Here is a 16909-nt window from a genome sequence, read left to right on the forward strand (position 1 = left end):
TCACCACCATTAGCAATTCATTTTCACCAGCAATGAACAAGAGCCTGCATGCTACATTCATAAAAAATGTAGCATCTGTACCAGTGGACGTGATTCACTGTTTCACAGCTGCTACCAGTTGCCAGGCAGTCCACCTTCCATTAGCCTGAACGGACAGAATTAAGAAGGTGTGAAATTCAGACTGTACAGTGGGTGTGGTTGGACATTCCAGACAAGATTGGCAGTGTGCTCCAGAGTCTTCAAACATGTATCATGTTGCAAGAGAAAGGATGTCTTTTTCTCTGGCCTCCTTGGAAGTTCCAGCTTTCAGCTTAGTCAGCATCAGAATGTAGCAGTCGGAGTTAATGAATTTCCCTGGGTTCTGATGAATCCAAAATGATCACTCCTTTCCTACCTCAAAAGACAGTGCACGTCACTTCCCACTGAGTGCTGTGTCTTGAACTTTTAATTGAATGGGGAATTCACATGTCACCACTCCATGAACTGTCATTTTAACTTCAGCTAATAATGGTGACACCAGGTCTCATCACTGCTAATGATGCAATCAAGGAATATGTCACCTTCTGCTTCATATTGGTTCAGTAGGTCCTGACAAACTTGCATACGGCGTTCTTTCTGTTCTGGGACCCAACTTTGTGATATTTCAATGCTGCCACCATGGTTTCCAACGTATTGAAACCAATCTTCACCTTCGTACAAAGTTTTTTGGACATAATTCACCAAGTTATGCAATGAGTTGATTGATGAATCACCATTTTGTGGTGTGACAGCTGTGCTTTACTGTTCAGAGCATGGCTGATCTTTGACGTCACTGTCACCGTTACTGAACCACACCACCCACCGCTCACTGTGCTCACATCCACTGTTTGGTCTCCATCAACGCTCAGCAAGCATCAATGAATGTCAACAGCTGCCATTTTTTCTGCATGAGAAATTCAGTTCTACACGTGTGATTCCTATGCATTTCCATGTCTGACCCCTGTCAGACTCCTCTGCTGCCACCTGTTTCACAGCCACAAAATAAAACAGAATGTTGGTGGGAAGGTTCAGCCTCTACTGCTACACCACCAACTTTGGTCTCTGACACTGTGGACCAACATAATAAAATAGGAGGCATTACTTTTGGAGCACCCATCATTTATCTTACACTTCTGTCTTAGTATGGAACATTCATTCCAATAGCTACTAACCTAAATTCCTCGGATCATATACAAGTGTATTTCTTTCTGGGGGGATTGTCAAAACCAGAAATAATGGATTACATCAACTTCTCCTTGATAGGAGACTGAATGAAGAGCCTCATCTGTAAGAAGTTTTCACTATGGAAACTTGCAGATAAATTACAGTCCTTATACTAGAAGCTAATATAAATTTTGAGAGTGTTAAAGGGAAATCTGCTTTGAAGACAGCAACAGTGGAAGTAAGGAAGCTGTACAAGCAGAAAAAAGATCTGGAGGTAAACATTGGATTTATTTTCCATGTTAGCTTTGACACAAGTAGATATACCTGAAATACAGATATGTTCAAATTACTATAGTTATTTCTCCATGCTTCTGTAGACCCAGGCTAAGAAGAATTGGAAAATTGAGCTAGAAGGAATTTTAGGAAAATAAAATTAGCCATATATTTCATTTCTAAACATTGACATACAACAGCCTTTTTACCAAGTGTTTTAGAAAAATGTGTGCAATGATTCCATATGAAGTGTAACTATGTCATTTTGTGCAAAATCAAATAAAGAACGGTTTTGCTATTGATTTTTTGAGTGTATGGATTTATAAAAGTGGTTTACTCCTATTTCATCTGCCAGGACCTCAAGCAGACCTTGCAGGATGGGACCTGGTCAATCACTACAGAAAGTTCTCTGACTTCAGCATGCATCAGAACCAGCTAAAACCAGCTGTTTTCAAATAGATGCCTCCTCTCCTAAGGGATTTCAAATTGCTATGGGACAGTCTGCGGGATATTCTGGGTAAGTATACAAAATCCTGAGAAAAAGAATTAATTCACTCAAAGAATTCATTTCTATGAAAGATTTAACATAGAGAAGGGAAGGATATTTGTTGATTAAAATTCTTCTCCTATATCTCAAATCCCTTTCCAAAGCGTTTTCACACTTTACCATTCCATGACATGTAGAGGTCTTGCAAAAACATATGTTGTATTGAGGTATCAGAATAAAAAATTTAGAATATTTTTGACCAGAAGTTTATTCATCTGAAAACAACTGACCATTCTTAATATGATTTCAATGATAGGAATGTGTAATTTTATATAGAAACTTTTTAAATTACCTGTAACTGTTAGTTCTTTGGCTATAACAGATAGGAAAAAAAAAGCCCATGAACAAAACCAACCAGTGAAGTACACTGTAAATTTTGATCTGTTAGTTGTGATTACACTGAAGCAAATATAATCTCTCTGGAAAAAGTGGAGTTTATTTCTCAGTATATTGGTTATTTGTGAGATATGTTTCTCTTACACAAGCACTTGAACAATTTCATAGAGATTTATTCCTAAATATTAGGTAAATAAAAATATATCTGTAACAGTAATTTTATAATCTTTCCAGATAGAAAGCCATATTATAGATGCATGACAATATTATTAAAAGCTGGTCTGTTTGTGCCTTTCTCTGCCTTATATCAAAACGTGTAAAACTCCTGCTACTGTAGTATACTTTTTCAATGTACAAATGTATTTCTGAAAAAAACTCAGAATTCTGATAGAAAAAGAATGCCCAAATATGCAGCCCTGTCTTGTTCAATTCCTATATGATGAGCATGAAACAGTTTTAGCAGGTCTGTTACTACATTTCTCATGACAATCTAATGGCATGTGTCAAACAGCTCTCTGACTGAAGCAAAAGATTAATTTCCAAATTTTAACTGGCAAACATCATGCAAATTCTGGAGACCTTTAAAAACAGTGAATGATTTATGGATACATTCTATTCACTGCATTCCAGTGAAAATGGAAAGTTCTTTTGAAAAATACGTGTATTTTCGGTGAAATCATGCCTTTTGCACACTTCCCACCTAATGGAAAGAGAGAAGAAAGGCAAAAAAAACATGGATGTACTAAACAAGGTAATCTTTCCTTAGCAGCCAGTCTTAATAATCAACAACAACTTCACGCTGTATGTCCAACTCATGTATAAACCAATATCTTATATCTCTAACTTTTACAGCTTGAAATAACTGTTTAATTAAGACCCATACTCTTCTGTCCTTGAATGTACAGTTAGGCATAAACATATAAATCATAGAGAATTTAGTCTGTTTTCACAGCAGTAATTGAAAGTTGTTCACGTTGCATTTGTGTAACTGAAAATGAACAAACAAAAATTAAGACAATTACTAGAGGCTCACTTTCAACTATGTTTAGGTGCCTAATATGCAGGTATGCACTTACTGCAATTTATTAAAAATGAATCAGAATTGATACCATTTTACACATTTTTCTAATGAGTGAGACGTCTAACCTTACAGGTTTTCTTACAAGTCCCAGAGGAGCCTTTGCACTTTGCATTACTCAAGGACTTTGCAAATCTATGCCCTGTTCCTCTGGTGAATCTGTTCATTCCAGTGGGACAATGGGTTAAAACTCAAAATGCGCGAAGCAGGCTAAGCACAGGAAATGTCATTCCTTGCTTGGTAGAACCTATTGGAATTCAGGCTTTGTGAAAGGTGAGCAAGTCATTGCTAAGTAGGGATGCAAAATGTTAACAGCATTATTCAGATTATTTTCTGATGGGTAAAGAATTTTTTTCGATTTGAAAGCCAACATGAGTTATTGACATTTCCTTCACTTTGCCTAAAATGTAGCTATTACACACACACACACACACACACACAAAAAAAAAAAAAAAAGAAAAGATAATGACCTTTTATGAGGAGGAAAAAAAGAAAAACAAGTAGCGTGATGAATGTCATCCTGTTCCAAAACAAATTAATGAAATTACACCTACATACCTTGCAACTGAATCTTATTTTCAGGACTCTGAACCAGAACAGAACTGACAGAATCTAGGTTGTCATAGTTACTGCAGCCAAGAGGACCAGTCCGCGTTTCTGTTACCTGATGGTAAGGGAATGGAAAAGCATTTGCTGCATTATTCAAAACAGACTGAAGAGTTCAGAAGCTCGTTTCATAAAGTTTCCCTTTAATTCAACTGCCTGTATATTTCAGATTTAATTAAGAGGAAATAGATTATTTTATACAAGAAAAGTAAGACTGCAAATGTTTCACCAGTACAACAAACTTTGGAGAGTGCTATTTCGATAGCAGGATACCACTACCAATATTTTAGCTAATAAATGTGTGATGATGATTTATTTCTTCATACTGTGGAAATCAAAATGAATTTAACAAATACAGTTCATAAAAATGCAGATTAAGATTTTCACTGATGAAAATTGTGCACACAGAATCATGGAATCATAGAATCATAGAATCACAGAATGCCTTTATTGGAAGGGACCCCAGGGATCATCAAGTTCCAGCTCCCTTGCCACAGGCAGGGTCACCAAACTCCAGACCTGGTACCAGCCCAGTTGGGCATGGCAATTCCTTATTGAAATCATAGTAAAAAATTGACTGTTTCTGTGTAACAAAGCAAGATTTAGAAGTAAAAGCTTTTGATGAGGTGCAACATTTTCCATCTAGGAAAGATCTAACATAAGGTTGGGTCACATCCACATCCTGCCTGTTGTAATCATGGGGTGTAAACACAGGATCAAAATACAGCTATACATATCAAAACCATAACTGCCACAAATAGAGCTTTATTTTAACAGCTGAGGTTTGTGCTGGTTAGCACAAGTAGTTTGTTAAACAAGTAAATACATTATTAAGAATAATAGCATCAACAATAATAAAGACAAGTGGCCCACATAATTTATGGATTATGTGGATGGCTCTTAATTGTCTATGAAACAATTACAAAAGCAAGTTTATTTTTAAATGCTATCCTAAATGGGAAAAAAAAAAAAAAAAAAGGGAGCCTAATTCAGTTTCAGCAATGAGGTGCTGCCACTTTTGAAGCACTGTGTGATGCCCAGAGGGCTGGCTGGCAGCAAGGCAGTATCTAAATGATTATTTTAGCCTGTACAGGTAGCAAGATAAAATCCTAAATCCTGAAGACAGGTGGGTATACCACAATCTCACTATTATTCTTTTTTTTTCTTTAAGTGAATTGAACGCTGTTGAAAACTCATGGCTTTTGATTCTTTCTCCTTAGTATCAAGTCCAAGCAGAAAGAGGACAGTAAAAATGAAACGAAACAAGCAGAGCTGTAGCAGAAAATGTTGGCCGTGGGATATCTTTCCACTTTCCTTTTCTGCCAAAATACAACCAATTCCTCCATCATCCACCTCAACAAGCTGCTCCCAGCTACTGTGTTGGAACTTCCTTGCTCTCTTTGCTTTGCCATCCTAGATGTCTTTGACATTTACCTCTATTTGTTTATTTGTCTCTGAATAAAGGTGATTCTGTCATCTGTTACTTCAAGTATTATATTCTACGCCAAATCTCCTGGAGAATAAGCCTAAGCTGTAAGGTCAAAGAGCTCATTTCCAAAATCTGAGCCTCCACTGAGCAGTAGACATGTAACAATAACTCTTATGAACAGAAGGAATCCTTCTATTTCAATAATCTCATTTGAAAGCAATATGGAGATTTGCTAAAATAATCCATGAAAGTTCATGTTGCTTAGGATCACCTGGTGCTCTTACACCAGCACATGTGAATGGCTGCAACTGGATCACGATATCTCCACATTGCTTTGTATTTTCCAAGTCCTAACATTTTCACAAAGTAATGTGAAATCTTGGGCTATTCACTGGCACCTTTCTGTCACTTTGAACAAGTGTTCCTGGCAGTGGAAAATGAGATCCTTTGCAATGCCAGCAGCCTGCGGAGAGAACACACAGAACTGGCTTCAGCCAAATCTCTTAGCAGAGTGCCAACAGCGCAAGGAAATGAGATCAAGTCAGGATCTCTCTTTCCTGCACACATTTGGCAGTCTTCAGTATTTATACCGGGGCCAGACTTACCTTGTTTTTTGCTTAATCATCCAGAATCAGTGTAAAGATTCTTGCATGGCTATCAGATTTGGCTGGGAAATGGGCAGAATGACAACTCTGATTTACCCATAATCCTCAAGTTCCCTCCTTCTCCCAAAAACGATCTAAAATTCCTTTATAAAATCTTATTTTTTTGTTGCATACCCACCTCAAAAGAAGTCCTAATTAGTTCATATAACAACAAAGACAGGCATGTACATTAAACAAGATAAATAGCCAGAAGACAGAAAAAGAGGGATGAAGGTTGTTATGAATTTTGTCCTAGTTCTGAAAGATTATACTCAGCATATATGCATGCAATTCTATTTACAAAGATCCATATTTTTTTTTTATTTTTTATTATAATTTTCAACCATCTGTCTATAAAGCAATCCAACGTCATAAATCCTTATGAAATGGGAGACCTACAGAAACAATTCTTATTCATTCTTTTATTCTTACTGCTCTGGATATCACAAAATTAAGAAGGTTAGTGTCTGTGTAATTATGGCGTGTTATTTTGTTCATGAAGGTTTATTCTTCACTTGGATGATGCAAGACACAGGTAGTGATAACTGTCGTTTTGATTATGGGAGTGACAGCATGTGGTGCACGTAGGTGTGCACAGAAGCAGAATGGGAAAGAGTTTTTCCATAAGCTGCTTTCATTTATACTTTTTTTTTCCTAAGGACCCGTCATACAAAATCACTTAAGAGAGTTGCTCCCAAATGTGATACTTCTGTCTTGATCCAGCTGTTAATAAAATCACTGACAATTTTGCATGTTTTGTCTGTGATAGAAAGAAAACTGCAGTGATAGAAGCAACACTGGAAAGGAAATGGCACTTCTTTAATTATCTTCCAATCACAGAAGTACGGCTATATTCAGCCTCAAGATCACAGTTGAAGTGTTTTGTCTGAAGGCGTATAATAAAAAATAAGGCAAAAACAGGAGAGAGCATGGTAAAATGTAAATGCAAAGAATTTTTTAAGATGCAACCATAGTCCAGAAGTGATTGCAGATGAACAAAGAGCACTATAATCACTTGTTTCATTAGAACTAGACCCATAGTCTGTGAAGAACACTAACTCACAAAGCAAAGTACAACAGACCAAAGTTATTTAACAACCAAAAGCCCATAAGAACCAGTAAACAAAATATGTGTAAAAACATTTGACAGAAACCAAGCAGGCTATTCTCAAGTGCATTGTTTTCAAAAATTATCACAGCACAGGTTTCCCTGGGCAGCAGGGCTTTCAGTTCCCAGAAATAAACCGTAACATTTGGTATTAATGAGGAAAATGCCTACAGTTTTCAGTCAGTTAAAAAGTCATAACCATGGTGATAATGACCCGATTATAAGTGCACAGAGAACATACCTCCCAGCACTTAAGCAGAGCTGAATTCTTCTGATGTCAGTGGGTAGTATTTCCCTGGGAAACTGTACTTTTTTTTTGTCCACAATAATTAAGCCCATAGAAGGCTTTCCTAATAAAAAAAGGAACACATTTCTGCAGAGATTTTGGTCCTGGTGTGTCCTTTCTATTGCACATAGCTAATACTCCTAGCTACATGCCCAGGCAGAGGCAGTGCACTGTCTTGCACAAAGGACTGTCCTCTTTACGAAGATTCTTTGAAAATGTATTTGGCTTCCAAGGAAGACAACTAAGCCAGCATAAAGGAGAATGAGACAATGCTAGGAAAATCAAAACAGAAAGCTGCATTCATATTCATATTGCCAACTTTAAACATTAAAATAGTCGTTTAGAAGAAATTCCTTGTATATATGTGACATTAGTGATGGAAGAAGTTCTCTTCTGAATGACTGGTGCAATAGAAGGCTGAACAAAGTTGTGCAGGGAGAAGAAATCCAAAGCAAATACAAAACTGGAGTGGCTTGATATTTTGGAGGATTGTCTGAGGAAGAGGAAAAACTGTACTTCTCATTCAATATAGCTAATGAACCATTAGGTAAAGCCAGATCCTGCCATTATCGTTCACACTAAGTCCTTTCCTCCATAAATCATTCAGTGGGATTAATTGCATAGTAACAGTATTTGGCAGTTCCACAAATAATAGAACTCCCTAGAGTAATTACACATTATCAGTAATCAGATGTAAGAGTCAACAGGGACACAACATCTTCCAGTAGTGCCTTAAGGGGCATGGATCATCTCATGATGGTAGGCAGATGTCTATAAAGGGTGAATCACACCTCTGGGCTACAAAACCTAGCGTATGTGTGGCCTTGATATTGAATAGAAGGGTCACAAGATGCTGTCTATCTCCCTCCACCCCTCCTGCCCCTCTGCAGACCCCTCTCCACAGCTGCAGCTCTGGTGCAGTGCTTCTCCTGTCAGGGCTCCATGGCTGCAACCTCCTGCAGGCTGCATCCACTGCTGCACCGCAGGCTGCTCCCTATCTGCAATGGAGATCTGCTCTGCGGGGTGCCCACGAGCTGCAGGGAGCTTCTGCTTTGTGCATGGAGAACCTTCTACCATCTCCTCCACGATGAAAGCCTCTGCCATGTAAGCTCAAACAACTTTTTTTTTTTTTCTTTCTTTCTTTTTTTTTTGCTGAAAGAAAAACACTTTTCTTTCAGCACCTTCTTTTAGCAGAGAATAATTGCTATAGTTACTCTTCTGTTGCCCTTTGTGTGTCATTGAGCATAGTAGGGCTTCCACTAATTAGTGCATAATTGAAATAACACAAATCATCTGAATGTTCCAAGTACTGACGCTTGTCGTGCTAGCAGCCAGATGAACATTTAAGAGAGGCTTAGATAAAGCGACAGAAAACACTGTCGGTTTTGGAATAATGTTTTGGGAGGGGAAGTATTTATTTATTTTAGATTTGTCAACATTCTGAAGCCGTATCTGATAGGCATATAACATTTTCTGCACATTTTCTGTTAGCATTGTCCATACTGTTAGTATAGGTCTGACTTTTTCATTCAAAGAGCCTACTAACTCAGATGACCTGGAATGTCTCTTATCTTATTTTTCTGTCAGAGACAGTGAACTTAATCTGCCAGCAAATGAAATAAATTGCATAAATTTCATTAACCAGGCAAAGTGGAATATACACATATAGATTTTTGTACAAGATGGTGATTTTCTTAAGGCTAACTATTTAGTTTCATCTGATAGGGAGCAATCATCTATCTAGTCTCTTCTCCACAACTTCAGAGAACAATTTATTATCTGTTAATTTTAGGAGGACCTATAAGAACATCAAAACAAGCCTCTTTATTACCTGCACTTTCAGCCTTACAGAGAGACGATAGGCACTCATTTTTCCTTCTAAGTAGTTTTCAGAAATGTGCAAGAGTGCAGTTCTCTTTCGGAAAAGTAATTGAACATCTTAGAAAAGATGCAATAAAAGCTGAACATTTTGTTTTAGCTTACACTTAGATAGTGCTGCTTGCCTACATCTTACTTATATGAATGCTTCTATTATTTTTTTCTCAACTTCTATTGGTTAAGGAGACCAGCTGAGCAAAATGAATAAATGAGCTCTGTATACTCTGCTAATAAGATAAAATTAGAAACAAAGAGCACAGAACAGGTTACAAATTAAAATAGCATTTCATGCATAAAAAAATCGCAAAGTATCTGCAGAACACAAAAACAAAGAAGCTGTACTGAAGCACAACCTACTTCAGAGTCCTCGCTCCTCTTCCAAACACATTACAATTTCTATACAATAGAGAACATCTCCAAAGGAATCCTGGGGCACCTACTGTAAAGGGAGACTGTTTGATTGGCCCAATTGCAAAACCCACTCAAGGACTTTCCATTATTGGCTCAGTTCCTATGTACCATGTTGAGCATACTCAGATTCTTTATTGCATCCCCATTCGTTTTTACAAAGACAGAACCACTTTGTAATTCCTAAGTCTCTCAGATATTATGAGTAATAATTGTACTGCAGTTGGATGTAAAATCATTTTCTTAAGTTGGGAAAAATGTACCCAAAAAATGCAAGTCCTTCCTCCCAGAATCAGAATACAAAGTCAGAATCTTCTATTTTGAAACCATAAGAAAAAAAAGGTCAGGATCATTGTAAAAATGATCTTTAGACAATTTTTGGACCACCTTAATGTGGCCAGCTTTAAAATTACATATGTTAAATGTACAGAAAAAAATAATGTTTATGAAATTATAAAAATATTTGCTAAAGGTTAACATTACGACTTGAAATATAAAAAGAATAAAAAGAATTAAAGCCAAAGCCCAAAAATCAGAGTGACAAGGGCAGGTTAAATAAGGTCTGGACTTTACAAAGAGATCCTACCCGTATTTAAATATTCCCATGTACGTTTAAAACTTAGTTGCTTTTTTCGGTATAATCCTTGAAAATTTACTAAATTAAGCTATCCCCAGGCTTTTTATTTCCTCTCCTTGAATGCAGTGCAACTAAGCTACTGATTTATTCTTGATGTCCGTAGCACTGCAGTTCCTAACACTGCCCCCCACATACTTTGACATCTGAAGCAGGACGATTTACATGTCCATTTTATTTTACTATGCTCCAGTCAAACCACCCCTTATGGGGCTGTCATTCCAACCTCTCAAAAGAAATCACATTACTGTCTATAATATGCATGTCTGCTGGTTTGCTCTCCGTCTGGGTCATATGTATGTTTTCAGGGATTTATTTTTAGGTTCTGTCCTTCTTGCTTCCTACTCACTCACTCCCCCTGGTAAATGGCTGTAACATTTTTGCCCTCTCATTGGTACTGGCAATTCTCAATCTACAGTTTTTTGCAAAATTACTGGTTTTATGATACACTTTATTATACATTTTCCAGCCTAACTACCAAGTTATCAATAACAACTAATGTATAATTTAATCATTAAGTACCTCTCAGCTTTTCAAATTAAAGGGAAACTCTTGACTAAAAGCTAAACTGGTTGTAGAAATATGCAAATATGAAAGTATGAATTCCTCCAGTGTTGGCCGATTAGTTCAGCTAAATTGCTCTGTAAGTTTGATTAGTTACACTGTTCCATGACTATTATGTAATTTAACCTGCGGCAAAAATGATCTTTTGTCTTTAAAACTCACAAATTTATTAAAAAAAAAAAAAGTAGGAAGAATGATTGAGATTGGAATCTGAATCCAAATTTTGATGCAGTAAACATATCTATATGCATAGTACACAGATACAGATAATATGATTCTTATCCGAAGTAGGCCAGTAAGACTTGTCAACTTCTTTGCTACTTAATTTTTAGGAGACTTCGCATTCAGAAATCAAATCTCTTGCACTTGTTTGGTTTTGTGTTTTTTTTTAATTAAATGCACACATTCCTTGTTAGATACTACTTGTAAAGGAAAAGTATATGCAAATACTTATCATAATTGCACTGGAAACTCCAATCAATATCAAATTAGCTAAAGAATAATAAAACATAGGATTAAGTGTTGAATCTGTTTTGAAGTGTAGACATTCCCTTGTATTTTCTAGATCATTTAGGTGAGGTAAGGGAACAGTGATCATAATCAAAGCAAATGTAAGCAGCCATGAACTCTATTCTCATTGCAAGACTGTGAGTGCTGCTGCTTAATTCCATAATTGAGCCATGGCTTTTACATCACCCAAGTTACTGTGACGGCTTAAATTGTGAGATTTTCATGAGATATAGGAAATCTCAGTAACGCTTAGGCTCTATGTTATCCAAGCTACTTCTACAGGCTTGGGTGTTAAGAAAATCTTTATGGGACTGAGGGGGTGGGGGATAAATAAGACAGTGTACATGCCGGTGGTCAGAAAAGTGACATCATTTACTGTAATTGGTCTTCATAGGGAAATTACTCATAGGTAAATCTTCCCAGATTTCTTATTTCTGTTCCAGATGTTACTGTTCAGGCAGCAGTGCCAGCATTGACAGGATTGATTCAGACAGATGGAGCAATTGAGGAAGCATCATGGAAGAAAGATTGGAAAGAAGGCTTTTTATTTGGGATATCAACTTGCTATGTTAGGTCAACTTTCTGAAAGCATGAGGTGAGTTTAAACAGGCAAGTGTAAATAAATACACTGAACCTTTCTCCTCTCTGAGGCTAAATTTGATCAAGTTATAAATATTCACACTGTTCTAGGTAAAAGTCTCTATAATAAACCAAACACTGTAATCATTAACTGATTGTATATGATAAAAAAATTCCAGTACTATTTTTAATGCAAACAGAAAGCATGGCCAAATAAACATTTCCCAGCAAAGATCAAAAATTAAAAGAGCAAAGTTCCTCATGTTTATTCTAAAACAGAAAAAGAAAAGCAGACCCACACATCTTATCATTGTACTTTAACCAAAGATATAAATTTCTTTGCATTATATAACATTATATATTATATAATATATATATTATTTATATATAGTATTTATTTCCTACAACAATATATGTGGCTCAGCATTGCTGTGAATGTCATATTTCAAATGTTTAACAAGATTAAGAATAAAGTCTACTAAAACAGACTAGAACTGGATGGCAGAAAAATTATTACTGTATATCTTCAATCTGTTCTCTGTACTACTTTATCACCAATTATTTTTTGCACATTACGGATTTCATGAAAAGTCAAAGGAAGAACAAGGAATTATTTTCATTTTCAAAGCTCTATTTCTTCATGGAGAAGATATATTTTCTTAAAAATCCTCTAGATAGGAGACTGTGACCTCTATTTAGTAGGTTTATTACGACTGTTAGGAAAACAAATTGAGCTAGTATAGCTAAGGCAGTATAGCTCTGCTATGGTATTCTCATTTTATTTTTTCAGGAAGAAACTATCAATGGAGGAATATTGCATCAATTTGAAATGCAGTAACTATTTCCTGGGAAACAGCATTAATTTGGGTAATCTACAGAAAGAAAATGAAAAATAGTTTGATAAGAAGATTGTGGTTGAGGTTGTATGGAGAAAACCTTGATCTTAGCCATATCAAACTGTGCATAGAGAAACTTTATTGACTTCATTGACTCCAGTAGAACTTCTTTATTGAATAAGGTTAAAATTGCACAACTCAAAATTAAAAATACTTTCATTTTGAACTCTTAATTCAGTAATAAAATCTATAAAACAATGATGAGAGTACCATCATTTCAGATGTGAAAGAGCTGAAAACAAAATATAGTAATCACAGAAAATGTTCTGAATGAGTAAAGAATTTTTTTCTTAAAACCAGCTTCTGTCACTGCCTATATTGACATTATAAGCATTATGTTTCTAGAGCTTTCATTATAGTTATGCTGTAGAAATTTAAACTCTGCTGATGTGCTGTGTGAAGCCCTGAAGGTAGAAATAATTCTGAGTTGCAGAAGAAAGCAATGATGCAATTCTCATAATGAGCTGCCTTTTAAAGATATAAACATGATGGATATTTTCAGAGGTGTTTTGTACCATTAAATTAACAGTTTCAAGAGGGATACAGCAGTTTTAATTGTAACTCAGCAAAATACATGAAAATATCTTAAAAATTCCATTTGAAAAACAATACATATACTGAAATCTTTCATTATTCATTATCTTATTTTTCTGAAAGCTTATTGCTTCTGACTCTTCTGAGTCTCCATTATCCTGACATATTCTTTCTAATCTGACCTTGTGTTCATACATGCTGTTGATGTGTGGTATCCATTATTTCCTTGGGTTCAGAGGTAGGGGAAGATTCTCCAAATTTTATAGCCCTTTCTTGATGTTTTCTGACCTGCTTTCAGGCGGCAGCTGTCAATTAGAGTTCTGAACTACATTTCTCAGCCAACACACAAACCACTGCATAACCAAAGACCAAATAAAAATCCATGAAAATCTGACTGCCTCAAAATTAATTCTTGAATGCTCCACCCTTAATGTATGTATGAATGTTTTCACTGTTGATCTTGCAATGTTAAAACCTTCCTTCTTTAATTTTCTGACTGTTTTCCTTTGGTTTCAGTAGGGAAGGGAAGGGAAGGGAAGGAAGGGAAGGGAAGGGAAGGAAGGGGAAGGGAAGGGAAGGGAAGGGAAGGAAGGGGAAAGGGGAAGGGAAAGGGAAGGGAAGGGAAGGGAAGGGAAGGGAAGGGAAGGAAGGAAGGGAAGGGAAGGAAGGAAGGGAAGGGAAGGGAAGGGAAGGGAAGGGGAAGGGAAGGGAAGGGAAGGGAAGGGAAGGGAAGGAAGGGAAGGGAAGGGAAGGGAAGGGAAGGGAAGGGAAGGGAAGGGAAGGGAAGGAAGGGAAGGGAAGGGAAGGGAAGAGGAAGGGAAGGAGGGAAGGGAAGGGAAGGGAAGAGGGGAAGGGAAGGGAAGGGAAGGAGGGAAGGGAAGGGAAGGGAAGGGAAGGGAAGGGAAGGGAAGGGAAGGGAAGGAAGGAAGGGAAGGGAAGGGAAGGGAAGGGAAGGGAAGGGAAGGGAAGGGAAGGGGGAAGGGAAGGGAAGGGAAGGGAGGAAGGGAAGGGAAGGGAAGGGAAGGGAAGGGGAAGGGAAGGGAAGGGAGGGAAGGGAAGGGAAGGGAAGGGAAGGGAAGGGAAGGGAAGAGGGAAGGGAAGGGAAGGAAGGGAAAGGGAAGGGAAGGGAAGGGAAGAAACTGAAGAACTTTTGAAATGATGGCAAGAGTAGTGTGAAAGCTGTTAAAGACTTGCTTACATTTGTCTTTTTTGTAGCCTGTCTCAGATTGGAGTTTTCCTCTCCTACCTTTTCTTCTCCTCTTCTCCACTCTCCTCCCCTCTCTTCTCCATAGAATAATTATCTGAAGTCTTTCCCACAGATCTGTCCTAGCATCTGCAATATGTGCTATTTTGTTGCTTTGAAGATATTTCACGCTGTGTGACCAACTAGGTGGCAATGTTAAAGCTTGTTGCACACATTCTTCTATGCACTTTATTGAAAATATAATGAGACAATGTGGTCTGTATTAGAGGCTGCTAAAGTACGTCGTGTTGCATCTCCTGTGATGCATTGTGCCAATTATGTTGCTGAGTATGCATTCTGTGAGTGTTTAGTAAAATGTGATCGCATTAACTTGCTAGTTCTTCCTCCCCCTCCCTCCATTTCTCTTACCATCTTGGATAGTGAGGGTCAGATTCTCAAAGTAATTGTGTTCTTTTACACCAAATGAAGAACTGACCTCTACACTACCTTTGAGGGAAAGAGTTGTGGAGTTTCTATTTAATTAGAACTCTATTGTCCAAGTGAATTAAAGTTATTTTTAATTTCATCGCTTTAAACTCTCAAAAAAAAATATGGCGATAATTCCTTGATCTTTACATTTTGTGTACTCTTAGAATTATTTAATGGCCCACACATAGCACTCGTGATATTTCGTAACATCTGCGGATAATTTGGTCCAAAGATCTCCAACATCTCCCAGACATAAATATACAAAGCCTTATATAGTTTAATTTTACAGTGAAACAAACACAAATTCAGTGTTGTGCAGCAGCATGTGGTACCAAGATGCCAGAGATACCAGAGACTGAGCTTCAGACAAGGAAGGGAAGTTCAGGGTTGCTCCTTAGCAAATAAACTCTGTTGAGAAATGTGATGTAATTGTTTCAGCATAGCATTAAAGCACTACTGTCATGTCATGTTCAATATTTCACATTTTTGTTAATGTAGAAATTCTGTATGTACTAGCCTCTGTGCCATGCTTCATGGCACAGTCTATCCAGCCTCAAAGAACAGAATATCAGCTAAGTTCAGGTGACTAAAAGGCCTTAGGAAGAAGTTGATGCTCAAAATATAGTGGAAATTAGAAACCAAAATTCAGTTCCCAGTTGGGCTGGCAAGATATAAGATAATAACCCAAATTTAAACTTAAACATTTATATCTATGCATATACATAGTTGAGTTGTAAAGCTTCTAGCAAATTGTGAGATTTTCAAAGTAGCCTGCAGAAGTACTGAATTCTCAGCAAAATTTCATGGGAGTTTGCCACCTCAAGATGAATGACTCACGACTTTTCTTTGAAATGATTAATTAATATCACCATAAATACCCGATGCAGAAGATACAAACTTCTGAACAGGGACAGTGTCTTCTGGCTTTTAGTTCCCTAGTGTGTTTAATTAACCTCACATTTACTATTTAACTTTTTCAATGGAGTCAACAGAAAACTGATACATTAAGCATTTCCAGCTCAATGTTTCTAACTGTAATTTTACAAGTTAAAGCTCCTCCTGGGCCAGAATCTTTGAGCTTCTGGTCACTTACAAGGCTTGGGTCTTAGCTCCCTACCACAAACTAAAAAGAAAAAAATTCAGCAAGAAGAGTTCAAGACCTAAATTTCAAAAGCTTCAAAATTTAGCAACAAAGAAAAATTGTGAAGATGTTTAGGATTCTTCAGGAATTTGACAAGAGAATGAGTCTTTATAGTAATTCAGCATTTCCACTTTTGATTACAGCAATTAGTTGAACCCACAGAAAAGCACACTCAAATAGGAGATATGAAAGAAAACAAAAAGAAGAAGCCAAGCTTTTTCAGACCAAACAAAGAAGCAAGCAGACAAACAAAAGGTCTGGATTTCAGAATGAGTTTTGAGTGAAAAGCTAATTTCATTACATTTAAGTTTCCTCTCTTGCAGCCTACCATGAGTTGTTCATGGGTTAATTATAGGTAATCAGATATATTTACCATTACAATAGATCCCTGTTATACACTATTTGTAATCTACAGTTATCCAAGAAAACAAAGTGCTTAAATTTCTAATAGTTAAAAAAAAAAAAGTGTTTTGGGGAAAGAAAAAGCAAATTGCACAATAAAATTTAATTGAAATGAGAGGGCAGATTCTCACGGATGGTTATTCATTCTCACTCAGATGGAAAAAATGGGCTGTAATCTGGCTGTAAATAGCTGCTGGAAAAT

The 16909-nt window shown here is 36.9% G+C and overlaps 1 protein-coding gene across 1 annotated transcript in view; it reads right to left on the bottom strand.

The window, feature by feature from the left end:
* The window catches only part of BRINP3 (BMP/retinoic acid inducible neural specific 3), a 201499-nt gene that overhangs the window by 54361 nt on the left and 130229 nt on the right, over positions 1-16909 (bottom strand). The window contains exon 5 of the mRNA XM_010715542.4: positions 3975-4080. Coding sequence (XP_010713844.1) covers positions 3975-4080 — 106 coding nt within the window. The remainder of the gene's footprint in view (positions 1-3974; positions 4081-16909) is intronic.

Source organism: Meleagris gallopavo, chromosome 10 (genome assembly GCF_905368555.1).
Source record: "Meleagris gallopavo chromosome 10, MGAL_WU_HG_1.1, whole genome shotgun sequence".
Taxonomy (NCBI): domain Eukaryota; kingdom Metazoa; phylum Chordata; class Aves; order Galliformes; family Phasianidae; genus Meleagris; species Meleagris gallopavo.